The following is a 17,650-nucleotide window of genomic DNA, read 5'->3' as shown; positions in this document are numbered from 1 at the left end:
AAAGGCCCAGTAAAACAGGGGCTTGGGGAAGTTACAAGTCAAAGAAGGGGAGGAATTTTTGGAAACTGGACTTGGGGTTTGGGAGAGGGAACCATCCAGAGGAATGAGGGGAAGGAGGGAAATGGCCAGAAGTCAAATCCAAGAAGAAAAAGAAAATGGGCTAAGGAAAGAGCCAAGAGACAATTACAGAAATAAGAAATCACAACTGTATTCAAAGAACTAACTAAATATTTGGCTGTAAGGCTAAAGTATGAAGAAATACAATCCTGGTGTGAGTAAGGAAAAGAACACTGGGATGTTGTTTTTTTGTGTGGGTGTGTGGGGATAATTAATTGAAGAGGATCTGGAGAGGAATGAATGTTGTGGGAGATCTGAGGAGGGAAGTAATTGGGAGGAATCTGGGGCAACCAGAACCCAATGAAAACTCAATGCAAGACATAAATGTTAAAAAACTAAATCATAAGCTAAAAAAAAGTGTGCCTACTTGCTGAAGAAACCCCATCAGTCTTTTTTTTTCTTACAAAGTCAGAAAAATGAATTGTTCAGAATAGAAACAAAGACATTGCGATGAGGAGGAATAGAAAGTAAGTGGTTTGGTTTTCCAGATTGTTGTTGAACTTAATAGGGCCTTTTCAGGTTGTCACTGTTGTTCTAAGGGCAGCTGCAAATAGGTAATAAACAAATGAAACCCTGCATGCCTGTATGACAATCAACGCAGGCAAATTAGCAAAGGCTTTTCTGAGATCCTCTTGGAACAAACTCCTGTGATGTGCCCCTCATAATGTTAGAATGCATGCCTTTGCTTTTCACGGTCCTATGAACGCTGACTAAGTCCAATACACTTTCACAAGCTCCTTGTTGGTGGGCGACAATGGATATGTTCTGCTTAATGCCATTTCACACATTACACAGTGGTGGTGATGATGATGATGATGATGATAAGGCAAACCTGTGTTGCCACTGAGTATATACTCAACAATATATTCTCAACAAGGAGCTGATGCACTTGATAGAGGAGCTCATACACAGTTCAGCTCCTTGTGCATTCACTGAGTGCGTGAGAGAAGAGTATGGTCATGCGCGCTGGCCATATCCCTGATTCTGATGTGCCACTGGCCATGCCCCTGGTACCACCCTACATTAGAAAGAAAGGTTCGCTGTGCAGCCCTCCATACTTCTGGAAATGAAACCATAATTTCTTGCAAAAAACAAATCCCGATTGCCCTGCACACATAGCATCCTTTTCTTCTTAATGCTCAATGTGTAGCTGGTGAGGGCGGGGCTGGACAGCCTGGCCTGTGACTTCAATCCCATAGTGCTCCCATGGCTATAAAAAGGCGAATGATGAGAGCCCACTGAATATATATCCTTTGGGCCTCTCTGAGAAGTACACCTGTATTATACATGTTTCCAGTTCCATGTTGGCTGTGTGTTACCTGAAATGTTTTCAGTGTAGACCTGTGACGTTTACCATATACCTAAAAACGTGGCATGTGACCGTCAGACTAAGATCTGTGTGTCCTGTCCAGCTATGTAGCAGAAACTTAGGGCTTGTCTTTACTCTGTGTGTGTGTGTGCACGTGTGTGTGCATTGCAGTCAGATTGATTGTAAATAGCATACGTACATAAAATATTTGTTTTTTCAAATGTGAAGGGTGGATCCACCAAAATGTCACATGGCCCTTAGTGGCAGAGCATCTGTTTTGCAAGGGGAAGGGTTGGGTTCAATCCCCAGCAGGGTAGGGTTGGGAATGTCTTGTCAGGGAGAGGCAAACGGGAAAAGATGAAAGGACAGAAACCAGCAGTTATAGAGAGCCTAAAGAGATTATCAGCAGCTTGTCGTCTGACAGTGGGTCTGACGTAGAGGGGGAGGAGGATGAGCCTGGAACAAGTCATTCTGTACACAGAGGAAGTCAGGGGAGGAGTTTTCGCAGACTTGCATGCTGGGTGCGGAAAAGGAAGAAGAAAGTTTAGAGGCGGCATCTGCGCAACAAGGGGAAGGACGCTAATTGAAACGCTGGAGATGTACGTTTGAACTTTGCCAAATAAATCAAATAGTTTGGAACAGGCTGGGAGCCCGGAGTCTTATCTATGCCAGCTAGACAGCATTAAGCCTCTGACATGTCTCCAGCCAGAAAATATGGAGAGCTGCTGCCAGTCAGTGTAATAATAATAATAATAATAATAATAATAATAATAATAATAATAATAAATTATTATTTCATAAAATTTATACACGACTTGATGGGGTGGGACTTCAAAAAACCCTACAGAGTTATATGGATCAATGGTGTGACTCAGTGTAAGACAGGTCCCTATGCTTCCATTTTGGGATGTGGGTGGTGCTATGGTCTAAACCACTGAGCCTCTTGGGCTTGCTGATCGGAACATCGGTGGTTCGAATCCCTGCGACGGGGTGAGCTCCCGTTGCTCTATCCCAGCTCCTGCCCACCTAGCAGTTTGAAAGCATGCCAGTGCAAGTAGATAAATAGGTACTGTCGCGGCGGGAAGGTAAATAGCATTTCCATGTGCTCTGGCACTCGTCACGGTCCTCCATGCGCCAGTAGTGGTTTAGTCATGCTGGCTACATGGCCCAGAAAACTGTCTGTGGACAAACGGCAGCTCCCTCGACCTGAAGCGAGATGAGCGCCGCAACCCCATAGTCGCCTTTGACTGGACTTAACTGTCCAGGCGTCCTTTACCTTTTGCCTGTGCTTCCATTTCCTTAGATTCCAGTACTGTGCTATTCCTGACATCACAAGGAGGAACAAACGTGTTCTAATCTTGTTTACAGCCAATCACAGCAGCAGATGTTAATGGCAACACCTTTCCTAAAAGCTTCCTGCATTTTTGGGGTGGCGGCAAGGAAATGAAAGGCTTCTGCACTCCATCCTGTGCCTCGTAACTCACCCGAGGCAATACATTAGACCTTCGGTAAAGTGCAGCTTGTCACATCTTGTTGTCTTATTGCTTGTTATAAATAAACATGTTCCTAATAACAGTGATCTGTCTCCTTCATGACCTGACTCACTGGAGTTGTTTGGGATTAGGAACAAGCATTTCAAAGGAAGGAATTTCAGTGGTAGCAGAAATGAAACGTGAAAAGGGCACTGTGAGGGTTAGGGCAAGCTGCATCAGACTCTGTTAGCTGCAATGCCCACATTTTTTAATGGACTTCTTTCACTACATATTCAGTTGTATTTGACAGAAAAGGAGGTGACTAATCGTTCTGCCTCTCTCTCTGCATTGTAGAGTGTGCAATTACAAATTAATTTGACACTGACTCACGCTTTGGCATCAAAAAACATTTACTGATGTTTTCAGAGGGGAGAGGGCTGGGAAGGTGCCAAAATGCCAAGAAATCACCACGATCGAAGAACTTTTGTGAAAATGGAGTGAGGCACCCACACCAGCCTTACACTTCCCCAGTCTGCTGCTCAAATGAGCAGGACAATTGCCGAAAAACACCATGAAACCACTGAATTGCAATATACCAAGAAGTTCAGTGCTATCACTTGTGGAATGAACGGACTCCATGAATTTATCACACTATACTTACTCAACGGCTTATCATGGTAGGATGTCTGCAATACCAGCACAAATGTTTGTTGTGAACAACAGCTGTTAATTACATAAACACCATGGCTGTAGTTTTCTGCATCTCATTGCCCTCTGACCTCTTTGTCAGTTTACTTGAAGGATTGCCTCACATCACATGTGCCGTCTGGACTACTTAAATCTGTAGTAGAACCAGAATTTTTAGAAGTGCCATGTTTGAACTTTTCAAGAAATTTATCCTTTGGTGAGGCAACACTTACACTGCCCATTGATACCAGGCAGGCTCCTGTATATGTGGCCACAAACTCTCCTCAGCCACATCCCTCACTGACCCTTCTTCACATCCTCCTTGAACAGATTTGCCTTGGAGAAATGTCTCCTCAAGCTCTGATAATATCTCTTGCTTGTCTGAATGGAGGTTGGAGAGCGGTGTTTGTGCAGAAACTAGCTTATTATACAAGGGTCAGATTTACATTTGTTGTCCTGCTCACATTTGCCTCTGGCTCTGTCCATGACTGGTTGCCCAGGAGGAAATGTGACATTAGGTTCCCCACCCCTTTACACACACACACACACACACACACACACACACACACACACACCTGCCAATTGAGGACAGCACTTCACACATCTGACAAAGTAGGTTGACAAAGTAGCTGAAGCCTAAAGTTATTTACTGAGCTTTCAGAATAGCCAACAAACACTAGAATAGTTGCTCTATCACTTGTCTTGTCATCAAAGATAATCTTCATAGCCTTAGTACCACATTCTGGCAATGTGCTCTAGAAATATCAACAGCTGACAGAAACAGGAAAGGAGCTATGGGGAGGTGGAGAGAGAACACCGTTTACCCCATCATTATTCCGAAACAGCTGATGTCATCCAATGCCCCTTCAAAATGTATTTGGGGGTGTGCGTTATTGGGTTGCTTTTGTTTTTATTTTGATTATGCATTTTGTGTTTTTATATTGTGATTTTATCCTGTGAACTGCCCTGAGACCTGCGGGTATAGGTTGGTATACAACTTTTATTAATAATAATAATAATAATAATAATAATAATAATAATAATAATAATGCCAAATACCTAATAGAGATGTGCAATGCAGCCAAAACTATTTCACTGAAATCTGCCTGCCCTGCAATTTATCTTTAAATGCTGTGACACAATACAGAAGGCTTCAGCACAGTACAACTCTGACAGAGGATTATACAAATTCATGTAGGATAGTGTTATCAATGGCTATGTTCTACCCCCAGTGCCAGAAGCAGTATGACTCTGTGTGCCAGTTGCTGGAAGTCACAAGTGAAGAAAATACTATTGCCTTCAGGACCTGCTTGCAAATATCCCCTAGGCATCTGGTGGGCCACTGAGAACAGGATGCTAGACCAGGTGGGACCTTTGTCGTGATCAGGCAGGGCATTTCTTAGTGTCTTCTGACAATCCAAGTTCAATGCCATCTGCACTCTATGGGAGGAAGGCAAGCAATGGGAAGCAACTACTTGCAAACTTGGAACTCCTCTTCAGGGAAGATTCATTCACGTAGCTTGTGCCCCAGAGATCTCCAAAGACTTATGCTTTGTTAAGTGTGTGGAATTGGCAACCACATTTTGTAAACTCCGTGATTTTAAGGATTCCCACACAATGGAATTTTTTCTAAAGTGAACACTTATCAACAGTAAGTCCTTTTTGTTATGTTTTTGCTGTTTTGTTGTGTTGCTGTTCTGTATACTGTGATCTACTCCTCTGTTTGCCACAGCTGTAAGAATCCCTTAGTATGCTTTTTTGGGTGTACACTCCCCTTTCAAGTGTACACTTGTTACTGTATAATGCGGGAAACAGACAAGAGTTTGCTAATGGAACAGTGAGCTGTAGAGGCTGAGCTGACCCTGAAAATCAGTTCAATTGCCATTATTAGTCTCAGCCTGAACCCAAAGCACAAGGACCCACAGATGTTCTGAGGTTGATGCTGCAGTTGTGCATACATGCTATTTCAATTGTTCCTAGTTTACTAAATAGTTGCTAGTTTTTGAGAAGATACAGGTGGGCCAACTGTCTGTTTTACTGATTGACCTGTTGTGCCTGCTTGTTCCCACTAGTGATTCAGACTGCAACAATATACATCAGATCAGGATGTCAAGTACTGATAGAGCCCAGTTCTGAACATTGCATCTGAAATTGTGTCCAAATGGTATTTGTGGATCTTCATGAACAGATGGAGACACAGGCAGAAGTAGAACATTGACAGAATTTTTATATCGAATAAATAAATAGATAAATGGAACACTTTTACAGAATACGTGCTAAAATTAAGCTGCTGGTCAGACAGATATATGTGTTAGCATAGTGGAAATAACTCATCTTATGCACAGTCTCTGAATAGCAGTAACAGATGGAGATTATAGTGCTGCTCCAAAAGGTTTTCTTTTTCTTTTTCCTTACAAGCATTTCTAAGGGCAAGCCAGACGTGGTGTTAAATGTATCTTTGCATCCAGTGTGCTGGCGTGCTGTTGTTGTTTTAAATGCAAATAGCATTCATTGGGGCAGTTGACAATAATCAGGGCCACAGCAGATGGAGAGTTCAACCCTTTCCACACCTGTTGTGGTCCTTATGAAAACCACCCCTTTGAAATGTTAACAGAGGAGGCTCTTTCCAAAGCAAATTAGGAATTGACCTCAGAAGAGCAATAGTCCTTAGGGCTGCAGCATGGGAGGAAATAGTTAAATTGCCTCTCCATGCCTTCTGTGTCCTTCATAAATACAGTGGTACCTTGGGTTAAGAACTTAATTCATTCTGGAGGTCTGTTCTTAACCTGAAACTGTTCTTAACCTGAAGCACCACTTTAGCTAATGGGGCCTCCTGCTGCCGGCGCGCTGCTGCTGCGCGATTTCTGTTCTCATCCTGAAGCAACGTTATTAACCCAAGGTAATATTTCTGGGTTAGTGGAGTCTGTAACCTGAAGCGTATGTAACCCGAGGTACACTGTATCCTTCTTGCTGATGCTGTCTGCACATACATGAAAACTTCAATGCCAAGACACATTTAATGACACATCTAGACACGATAATCATAGAATTGTAGAGCTGCAAGGGACCCCAAGGTTAAACTAGTCCAACCCCCCAGCAAAAAGAGCTGTTTTTACAATGGAAACCCACATCCCATCAGCAGAATGTGCAATCTCCAGTGCAATGTTCTGCCCACTTTTGTCTCTGGCATGCATGCAGCCCTCTGGCTGAAAAAAGTTCACTACCCCTAATCTAAGCATGCATTCATTGGAATAAAACTTCAGCTCAGCATGCCTTTTCTTCACAGTCTTCTTTGCATCTTAAAGAAAAAAACCTCATTCTGAGACCTTACCTAATCTGCAGGAAGACCTGCTACTGTGTGGTGCAGTGTCTGATCAAAGCTGTATAAGATTTAGGGGAATTCACAATGGGTAGAGATCCTCACTGCACCACCTGTTTGAAGTTCTGTCTTTTGTTACTTGTTGAAGACACAGCATCTCTTCCAGGAACAAAGAGATGGCGAGCCTACATTATGCTCAGCACCTGACAAATGTAGATTTCAATGGAGCTTCCTTTGAAATGGTAATAGCAGCTTCAGAAAGTGGGGTCAGGAGCACTGGCAGGGAGAGAAAAAAACAGAAACGTTTATTTTTCAATCCCATCCCATGGTTCTGAGGCTTTTGCACAGTTGCTTTTTACGTACTCAGAAACATGCATGCTCCTTGCATCATAGACAGTTTGGGCCCTCTCCTCCAGTGAAGCTTTCTCTCAACAAGCAAGCCCTGGACATTTGCCAGATTTCAAAATCTAGTGAATATTTTGTACACTTCTGTCACATTTGTGGTTAAACATTTGCACGAACTCGAGCATGAACAGGAACACAGCAGTGTGAGCTGTACCTGCCTTCCTCCTCCTCGTGTAGTGTATCATTCAAGAATCAGAACACACAACAGTTCTGTGCTGAAAACACACTGTACCCTGCAGTTCAAGTGCTTGAGATGTCCTTTTGTTTAAAAAGCAATTGAACACTTGCTATACATAGATCCGGATGATTGCTTGGGCCATTCAAACCTTGAATGTCAAGTGGCAATATTGGGGAAGATAGATCCCTTGTCCTATGAAAAACTAAAAACCAAAATGTATACTGTGAATCTCTTGATGCCTGTAAGAGCAGGGCTGTTTCATATTAATTTACTTAACAAATGCTTTGTTCTACACGCCATAATTAAGAGTTACAAATTCACAAAGGAGCCAAGGCTGAATTCAAGGGGAAAGCACTTCCACTAATCTTTTCAGAGCTAAAAAACAGGGTAGTCGTCGTCCCCCCACAGCTGAATCTTCTCTCTATATAAGGTTTTTTGAGTGCAGCACAGAAGGTTATGTTAACTGATTTGCCCACTAAAGAAGGGGCTCAATGTACATATTGTAACATTTAGATTTAAATTGAAATCAGGTGGTATATAAGTGGTGTGAAATATATATATATTAGTGTTACTTATGGGGAGGCTCTAGAAAAGTGGTGGATCATCTGTGCGCCTCCAGACATTGCTGACTGCAACTGCCATTATCCCTGACCACTGGCTGGGACTTATGGTAGTTGAAATCCAATGTATGAAGGGCTACAAGTTAGTCACCCATGATGGGTGGCGTTGTGATCTGAACCCATTGAGCTTCTTGGGCTTGCCGATTGTAAGGTCGGCAGTTCTAATCCGCACGGCGGGGTGAGCTTCCAGTTGCTCTGTTCCAGTTTCTGCCCACCTAGCAGTTTGAAAGCATACCAGTGCGAGTAGATAAATAGGTGTGACAGGAAGGTAAATGGCATTCCTGTGCGCTCTGGTTTCCGTCACGGTGTTCCGTTGCACCAGAAGCGGTTTAGTCAGGCTGGCGACATGACCCAGAAAGCTGCGGACAAACGCTGGCTCCCTCAGCCTAAAAAGCGAGATGAGTGCCACACCCCACAGTCACGTTTGACTGAACTTAACCGTCCAGGAGTTCTTTACCTTTATCTAGATAAGAGCCTCCCAATGGTAAGTGTTCCATGGCAACTTAAATGCATTACAGATGTTACAGCCATGCCCATCCCACACAGCAAGCACAATTGGCTACTGGGATGGAATGATTATCTTGTTTTAAGCAGGCTTGATTGTGCTGATTCAGCGATATGTGAGTTGCTACACAGAGCATTCCTTTTATCTATGGGGGGGCGATATATCAGTCAAAACACATATTCTGCCACCTCCTCCCTACCATCCAACTGTTGAACAGGGAAGACAAAGTTCTGCTCTTTCAGATTTTATATATCTGAATTGGGGAGAACGGAAAATCATATACCCTAGTATATGATATCTAAAATAGCATAATGGCTTAAAAGACTGAACTTTCAGCAAGAAAGTCCCTAGCATGCATCAATGCCCCCTAGTGCCCTCCATCACTTTCTGAACTTCAAGAAGCTTTTGTACTGCTGTTTCCTTAAAAAGTGGATTTTTATTTTATTTTTTATTTTGGCAACAAAGCTCTTTAATCCACATGAATTGCGTAAACCTATATTTCCAGTATGCGACTGAATCCCTCCCACAAAACACAAGCAGTCTGGGGGCAGCCCAAGTTAAACAAAGGTGTGGCATTTCACAAGTGTAGCTTTATATTGTCAAGTATATGAAGCCTTATTCTAGAAGCCAGGGACAACAATGCAGAGACTCTTTCATTATGAGTATTTGATCTCCCCAAATGAGACTAGAATTACCAGTTAGGTAGGTTAACTTGTTCTTGATTTGAATGGCAGGGTGCCCTAGGCTGTGTTGAGCATGCAACGATGAGCATCTACTGTACCAGCCAACTTTGGAAAAGAAAAAAGATTCGTTCTAATATAGGTTCTTCCCACTGATAATGGAGTGCTTGATCTCTGATTTCAGAAAAGCTAATAACAACATGGCACCTTTTGTGTATTTATATCATGTTGCTAAACGTAAGGTAAAAGATGCGTTATAATGCCATTATTATAACAGAATCCCCCTTTTAGCTTGTAATTTATTTTCTGATTAATTAACTGGGAAACAATGAGTAAGTTGATCGTGTTAAAAACACATTATCTCAAGCTTAAAGGGAGAGAATGCTTCCTCTAACATTAAAAAACAAACAAAAAAAGACACCTTCTTATTTTTTTAAACTGGTAACTCCACTGGCCTTCATAAAGTAGGCTGCCTCAACATAACTCATCTCCCTGGAGGCAAATCTGTGCCTTGTTTTTGACAGCCTCACTAGTGCTTTTTGTGCTTGCAAAACAGACTTAGCATAGCTGAAAAGGCATTTGAGCTTTTGTTTGTCTCTAGCCCAGCAAATTACCTAGACATCTCAGGTTCTGTCAGATTGTTCTCATTTGTCTACAGTGCTATCCTGGTAGAGAAAACCCTGGTTGTGTAGCTGTTTGCTGTTGTGATGAGCTGTGCCAGCTCAGATCCCAAGTCACTATATCATCTGTGCATCTGTGTTCATACACAGGCCCAGGTTTAGGAATACAGCTTAATTTCCAATTGAGTCCCGGCAGAACTGGGGTGAGGGGCTTATGCCCCAAGTATATCTCCAGTTCAGTTGGGGTGAACGATTTATGCCGGTGTAGCCTTGGCTAAGTCAGGAAAGCCAAAAATCAGACAAATCCAAACTCTCTTATTCCAGTGGGTTTGGATTACTCTGTTATCTGTTGATCTGCCCATTTCTGCCTCTGCCCATTTCTGGCTAGTTTTGCCTGTGAATAGTACTCCATGCACTTTTGGGGCCATACTTGACACAATAGGAATAAATTACATTTTATTTGTTGTGCAACACTTGGAAAATTTCATCAGGCACCACACAAAAAGTTTTATTCCACTCCTGTTTAACCTCATGCTTTATACCCTCAGGCATTTATTTTAGTGTGCCAAAGGATAATTTAATCATTGTTTGTAATTTCCAACAAAGGGAAAAAAAAGTTGAGCCACAGCCAAATGAAGAAAGGAGATTTGTGTTTGTGTTTTGTGGGTTTAATCTGATTCTGATTACAGTCAGCATTCTAAAGCAAGGGTAAAAAAACCAACCCCACTTCACAGTGGTGAACAGCAACCTTTGAACTGGTAAAAGAAATAATTAAACATCATTAACTAAATAATGTGTACAAAACAACCCGCCCACTCAGGTTGTAAACCTAAAATGATACAGCTTCTACTAAATTTATTTGTATCATATATTAGTTTCCAAAAGGAGTGTTGGACACAATAATGCAGGTGAGAAATATATCAACTGCCCTATTTGCACCACAAAATAGGTCTGGGAGTGTGGCATCATATAACCTTATGCTTTGAATAGCACCAAGTCGTTTTCTGCCTTGTCATGGCTCCTACTGGAATAAACAGCAACACCCCATCCATTAACTTCAGTTGAGGCATGTTTCGAAAAGGAGGCTCCATTTCTGAACAAATGGCTTCTTGAATTGTGTCAGTAATCCTATACACACTTACTTGGGAGAAAGTCCCATTGGAATAAGTCCCTGCAGGACATGGACCTGGTCTAGTTTGCCACTATGCCCTTCCCCGTGGAGCCATATATATGGTGGCGATGGTATTATAGCTGCAGATATGTTAACAAGAGCCTGCTGTTCAGAGTAATTGCAAAATGAACACCACAACATTAGTGCCACCTGTTTGCATGTCCAGATTTCCTTTCATGTCAGGAGTGCGTGCAGGAGCCAGGCCCTGTGACCAGTAAGGCTTTGCAGGACTGGGGCCTTCCTAAGTTTGTTCTGGAGAGGCAAGGCACGGCTGCATAGGTGAGGCCGCTTGGTAACTCACTGCACCTGGTGGCAAGAGCCGGGAAGGGATATAAGGTCAGCATTTCCCTTTGGCTCTTTGCCACAGCAACACGTTTCCTGCCTTGCTGCCTTTGGCTTCTTGCTTCCTGATCCTGGGACCTTGGCTTCTTGACTCCCTGCTTCCTGACCCTTGGACCCCCGGCTTCTGGACTCTTGTTCCTGCTCCCACCCCGCCATCTTGCCCCTGGTCCTGACATCCTCAGCTGGGACTTCGATTGCCTGTAGACCAGACCGTAACATTTCATTGTCTGCCTGTATGTTTCTCAAGTATCTAATAAAAATAAGAACAATCAGAACTGAACTGGGTTTGTGGCTACAGGTGATATGGGTAAACATCAGTCTGCCTACTAATTATAGTTCACACTAATCCATGGGCTTGGGCTTGCAGATAACACCTCCAGCTGGATAGATGCTACACCTGGTGGAACTCTTATCTCATATACTAGAACTTGTCCTATTATAGTTCTATTGTGGTGAAATATAGGGCAGAATTATATTAATTTTTTATTTAGCCTTCAGATTTTCATCTCTTAATTTGAAGACACAGGGTGGAATTCAGTGTCAAGCTATGTTGATTGTTCCGTCAAGGCAAGCTTCTCAGATGGAACTTTCCTTGCCTCTGTCTATACGCTGTTCTGGGGCTTCTCCCAACCGCTGCTCTGAATCAATTTGTGGGGTGCAAGGGGAGAGAAAGGGGAAAGCCCCATTGCACAAATGGAACTCCCTGTGCAGGGTTTCCACTGACAAGACTTGTGAGTTGAATCTCCCTCATAGGGTTGTATTCAACTAACTTTTACTCAGTCTACCCCTATAGAGACTAATGGCTCTATGACTAGCTTAGGTCCATTGAAGACAACCCATATAACTATCTATGTGAGGGAGGTTACATCATGTCTCATTCAAGCTCCCTTAATAGCTAAATATCTTACTGTCCAATATTGGAAGGCCTGACGCCAGCACTTATCAAAACTTGGTCAACGGACCTTCAGGACCTGCAAGTCAAAGATCAAATCCTGCAATACTGAATGGGTGTGATGCCCCCACTGAATCCAATGGGTCATGCTGAGACTAGACTCATTGGACTTAAGTCCATTGATGGTCTGAGCATGACTAAGACTTGATGCAATCTACAATGAACAAATCTTTTCCCATAAGGAAAAAGAAGCAGACATATTGCTTGTGTGCTTTGGGGGGGATATTTGCCATCTAAAATCAGATAAATATAGTGCAGCTTGAGGTTTTTGTCACTTACGTTAGAGAATTGATGCACAGGGACTTATTAAAATATAAATCAATCAAAACTTAAACCACAAATTTGAAATATGAGTTTGGGAATCCTTTGATTATTATTTTTTTAAATGCATGAACATTCAAAATCTAAAACAGAAGCATCCACTTGGGCATACTGACATTTATGAATCCAAGTATGTTTCATTTAAACCTGCATTGGCAGGTTCAGGTGTGTCCAGGGTTGTACTAGCCATTCATAGGCTTTCCTGAAAAAAAGCTTATACAGTCTTTCAGCAAGTGTTCACTTCAGATATCTAAACGCATTTAAGCAATCTCCTGAAACAGATGTTATGGCATCAGGTGGCAATGGCTTGTTGCAGAACACCCAAACAGCAGAAGTGAGAAAGCACGTACTGTGCAGCACACGGCCACGATTAAGAATGCCTTATGCAATGGCCAGTATACTTATCTGATCCTCAATATGCGCGTCGTGCAGTCAGTCTATTTAACTATATAGAGAGGAGGAGATATATGCTACACACACGCGCAAGTTCTAGTTTGTTATAGAAACGACAACCTACCTTCCCTCCGATCTCACACTAAGGGCCAAATTCTTTTTTCCTTTTAGGTCCTCCCATGTCTCCTCCTCTTCCTCCCAGATTCGGGTGGGGGTGGGGGCAGGTCACGTATAATGTTTGCTAAAATATGTAGGTCAGTGGAACATTTCCTGCACTTGTGCAAAAACAAGAGGAGGGAGCGCTTTCTCTCTCCCCCCCCTTCGCCCCAGCTTTCACACTCTCTCTTTCCCTACCCCCTCCAAAAATCTAAGCCCACCCACTTTTTCCGAAAGTGGGGGAGGAAGGCTGGGTGCGAGGACGGGAGGCGGCGATCCGAGAGTCCCATTCCACCTCCCTGACCCATTTCGCAGCTTGGCTCGGAGCTGCTGCTGCTCACCGGCGACTCCCGCTCTCCTTTTGCTAAAGAGCCTGGTTTATTTCTCTCTCTCCAACAGCAGCAGCAGCAGGGACCTCCCCTGCTCCCCGCCCTACTAAATCGGGAAGCACACGCTTCCTACTCTCACTGGAGGCGCCGGCGAGGGAGCGCGAGCAGGGCTCCCCCGATGGTCTGAGGGGCGCCGGAAGCCGCCGAGCGGCACCCCAGCGACTCGCTCCCCCTCTCGGCTGAGAGCGGGCGCGGATGAGGCGCTGCTGGGGAGGATGCCCCGCTCTTGCCCCCGGGGCAGCAACTTCCCGCCTAGGGAGCCCTTGCTGGAGCCGGCGCGCTCGCAACTTCATGCCCCGAGAGAAGCCCGCGCTAGCAGCAGCTACCCAGGCGCCCTCAGTCTGCGTCTCCCTCCTCTGGAGGCTCCCGGCCGCTTTCGCGCCTTTGCCGAGCCGCTTTCCCCGCCAGTCTCGAGGCTGGGCCGGCGCTGAGGGGGAAGCGGGAGCCCGGCATGCGGAGTCTCCCCTCACACCATGAGATACAGCCGGCGGAGGTGCCACAACAGCAGAGACACCGCCGCTAGCAGCAGCAGCAGCCCCGGTCGAGAAGCGGAGCCGCAGCCGCCTTCTCCCGCCGCTTTGGCGTGCGCCACGGAGACTTGGTCCGGAGACCTCTGGCACGAGTGGAAGAGCAGCAGCGGCGACGGCCCCGGGGAAAGTGGCCGCCGTAGCAAGCTCTGCAGCGGCGCCCAGGTCGCCACCGCGGACAGCAGCAGCAGCTGCAGCAGCAGCAGCAGCATCTGGCGCGTGCTGGCGGCGCGCCCCCACCTCTCCCAGTACAGGCACTTCAGGTAAGCCCAAGCAGGTGGCGCCTGACACAGTGACACAGATAAACAGCAAGAGCAGCGGGTCACTCCGGCCGCCTCTTCGCGCGGCGAGCGTTGGGGGGCGCCCTCGCTTTCTTTGAGGGGGGGGGCGCGCGCGCACAGGTGGCGGCAGCTCAAGTTAGGTGCAAGGGCGAGGGAGGAGCTGGCCTGGCAACTTGGCTCCTCCGCCGCGCGCCGAAATCGAGGGTCGTGCATGAGAAAGACACACATACACAGAGAACAGCACCTTAAAGCTGATAAAGATGCTTCGCCAAGTCAATGGTACAGGCAAATTGATGATGATAATTCTTGAGGGGTGCTGAGTCAGGCTAATTTTCACCAGAGGCTGTGAATTTGGTTGTGGTTTTTTCCTGGCAGCTGCAGTTCAGATGTAATTCCCATGTTGGCCAGAACACACTTTGTATTAAATACAACTCTTTTTTAAAAAAAATAAAAATACCGTAAATTGTATGAATAGCATTCAGATGGGTACACTGCGCTAGATGATCCTCATGGTCCCTCCCAATTCTACAGATCTATGTTCCACAAACAACGCAGTGAGGCTGAGAGGTGATTTTAAAATGCAGTTGTGAAAATGGCCTGAGGCTGTGAGGGTTAATTTTGTGCGTGATGGTCTTTTAAAAATAACACCTCAGTGTAAGTTTTTAAGAAAGATCATCATAATACATACATACAGTGGTACCTCGGGTTACATACGCTTCAGGTTACATACGTTTCAGGTTACAGACTCCGCTAACCCAGAAATATTACCTCAGGTTAAGAACTTTGCTTCAGGATGAGAACAGAAATTGTGCTCCGGCGGCACAGCAGCAGCAGGAGGGCCCATTAGCTAAAGTGGTGCTTTAGGTTAAGAACAGTTTCAGGTTAAGAACGGACCTCCAGAACGAATTAAGTACGTAACCAGAGGTACCACTGCATGTATATATCTTTTTGTGTTTCCCATATATTATCTCGGCAGTCCTAACAGCAGTACTGGAAGGTAGGCCAATATTGGTGTATCATGTTGTCAGTGGAAGCCTGAGACATGACCTCTCAGTGATGCCACTCAGTGAGTCTGTGGCAGAGATTACAGTTGAGGGAAAGACTTCTTGGTTCCTAATTCTTAGCTCTCATCGTACATTGACTCCTTGGAAGCTAAATAGTGCTTGGATCGTGGGTGGTGCTGTGGTCTAAACCACTGAGCCTCTTGGGCTTGCTGATCAGAAGGTTAGCGGTTCAAATCGGGGTGAGCTCCCGTTTCTCTGTCCCAGCTCCTGCCAACCTAGCAGTTCGAAAGCACACCAGTGAGAGCAGATAAATAGATACCACTGTGTTGGGAAGGTAAACGGCATTTCTGTGAGCTCTGGTTTCCATTATGGTGTTCCGTTGCACCAGTAGCAGTTTAGTCAGGCTGGCCACATGACCCAGAAAGCTGTCTACGGACAAACACCGGCTTCCTTGGACTGAAAGCGACATGAGTGCCCAAACCCATAGTCGCCTTTGACTGGACTTAACTGTTCAGGGGTCTTTTACCTTTACCTTAGTGCTTGGATCTATGACTGGCTCTGGAAATGGTGTGTTCTAAATAAAGGCTGTCCATTTCATTTTGGCCTAGGCCTGTGTAATTCTTCTGGAAGAATATATGTTAACATTGTTTCAGGGGGTTCATATTAAGGAATAAGGATTAATCCTTTCCAAAAGCAAATGGATCTCTGTTACTAAGAGACAATCCTGCATCGCAGCAATGGATTTGGCCGAATTATGTTATTGTCCCATTGTGTTTCTTTGTATGATGATCAGCTCAGGCATTTTCAGATATGTGTGGTAAAACCATCTCCAACCATACCTTATAGAGGACACCTAAAACATCCAGCTGTTGGGGATGGGGCTTGAAATGTGAGTTGCATTGACTTTGCATTACATTTACCAATGACAGTTTATTTGATATTCTAGAAATGCATTTTGGGTGTTGTAGATACTGAGAATTCTTTATTTCCAAAAACAACATTTCTGAAAAGACGGTGCACATGCAATCTCTAGTTACTTGCTTATACTATGACAGTATGCAACTTTGCATTTTGTTGCATTTGCCTCTAACAGGGAAGGCTTTTTTTATAAGCACACCTGTCAATAAAATGATTCAGTTTATCAGTTACTCCGCCATTAAAGCAAAAACAAAACCATCTTCATGTATTTTCAGCTTACGGTTGCTATAGCTTCTGGGCTACTTTGGTTATGCTTGAATAGCCAACAGGTGAAGTGCTTACATTCTCCTCACTTCAGAAGCTTTTATATAAATTGCTGTCATCAAGCAGAAACTGTGGGTCAGAGACAGAGGCTGTAGTCACAGAGAGGTTAAATACTCAGGCAGGGCAAGGCTGGGTGGGTGTGAGGCAACGATTGTAAAAACATCTTACAATATACTTTACAGTACTGTAAAGTATGTTATATGATATTTGTATAAGATAATGCTTAATAAGTTTTCCTTTAAAATTCATGAATTCATGCTGATATTTATTATATTGTTACATTGTAGGTAAGTCTACAGATATTGCTAGTTTTTATTACAGTGTTAGATTGTCTTGTCTATACGTATCTACATCCTTAGTGGCCCAAGAAAAACAAACAAATGTTTCTAAAGGTTCCCATATGGAGGTGGGAAATAGCTGCAGACCATGAATAATTGAAAATAAATCCTGTCTATGTTTGGGATCACTGTGCCAAAGTTAAAGAAGCATTACAGTATTTCAGTGGTCTGGAGTTTTCTGTATGTTTTGTCGAAAAGGGGGAAAATATAACAGTTTTTTTGCAGTTCTCATATGTGTGACGTGCCTTTGAAAGGTGCACATATTTGGGTTTTAAAAGAAGTTCAGTTTGATAGAGCAATTGCAAAAGTCCTCTGTAACAGCTCGGTCTGAAAATATGCAGGATGCTTATTATTTACACTGTGAACAGCCGTCAAATCCTTTTTTGTGAGCTTTAAAGAAAATCATGTCCTCCTTCATATAATGTGTGTGGAAGACAAAGCGTAGCATGAACAGTTCTGTCTGCGATGCTTAAATCAATTCAGGCTCTGAAATTATTATTTTTAAACATTTTGTAACAAGAGGAGTTAGACTCTAGATGTGTATTTTGCTGCATGAAGAGGGAAATAATTTAAATGACTTTTAAAAAGATAGTTAGAAATGTCTTCTATGCGCTAGCTCATT

General features: G+C 44.0%; 1 protein-coding gene and 1 long non-coding RNA gene across 5 annotated transcripts in view; one reads left to right on the top strand and one right to left on the bottom strand.

The window, feature by feature from the left end:
• The window catches only part of LOC308589452, a 32,504-nt gene extending 18,898 nt beyond the window's left edge, over window positions 1-13,606 (bottom strand). Inside the window, exon 1 of the long non-coding RNA XR_014009265.1 lies at window positions 13,216-13,606. This is a non-coding gene — a long non-coding RNA (uncharacterized lncRNA). The remainder of the gene's footprint in view (window positions 1-13,215) is intronic.
• Window positions 1-17,650, top strand: part of NPAS2 (neuronal PAS domain protein 2) — a 106,093-nt gene that overhangs the window by 28,858 nt on the left and 59,585 nt on the right. For 2 of the 4 annotated variants that reach the window (XM_081198328.1, XM_081198329.1), the window contains exon 1: window positions 13,830-14,426. The exons of the other annotated variants lie outside the window; for them this stretch is intronic. In XM_081198328.1, coding sequence (XP_081054454.1) covers window positions 14,110-14,426 — 317 coding nt within the window. In that variant the 5' untranslated portion in view covers window positions 13,830-14,109. Of the gene's footprint in view, window positions 1-13,829; window positions 14,427-17,650 lie in introns of those variants that run through there. 4 annotated transcript variants of the gene reach the window in all.

The sequence above is a fragment of the Podarcis bocagei genome (genome assembly GCF_964188305.1).
Source record: "Podarcis bocagei genome assembly, chromosome: 6".
NCBI lineage: Eukaryota > Metazoa > Chordata > Lepidosauria > Squamata > Lacertidae > Podarcis > Podarcis bocagei.
The sequence above is the reverse complement of the archived record's forward strand: the minus strand, read 5'-3'. Positions and strand labels throughout refer to the sequence as shown.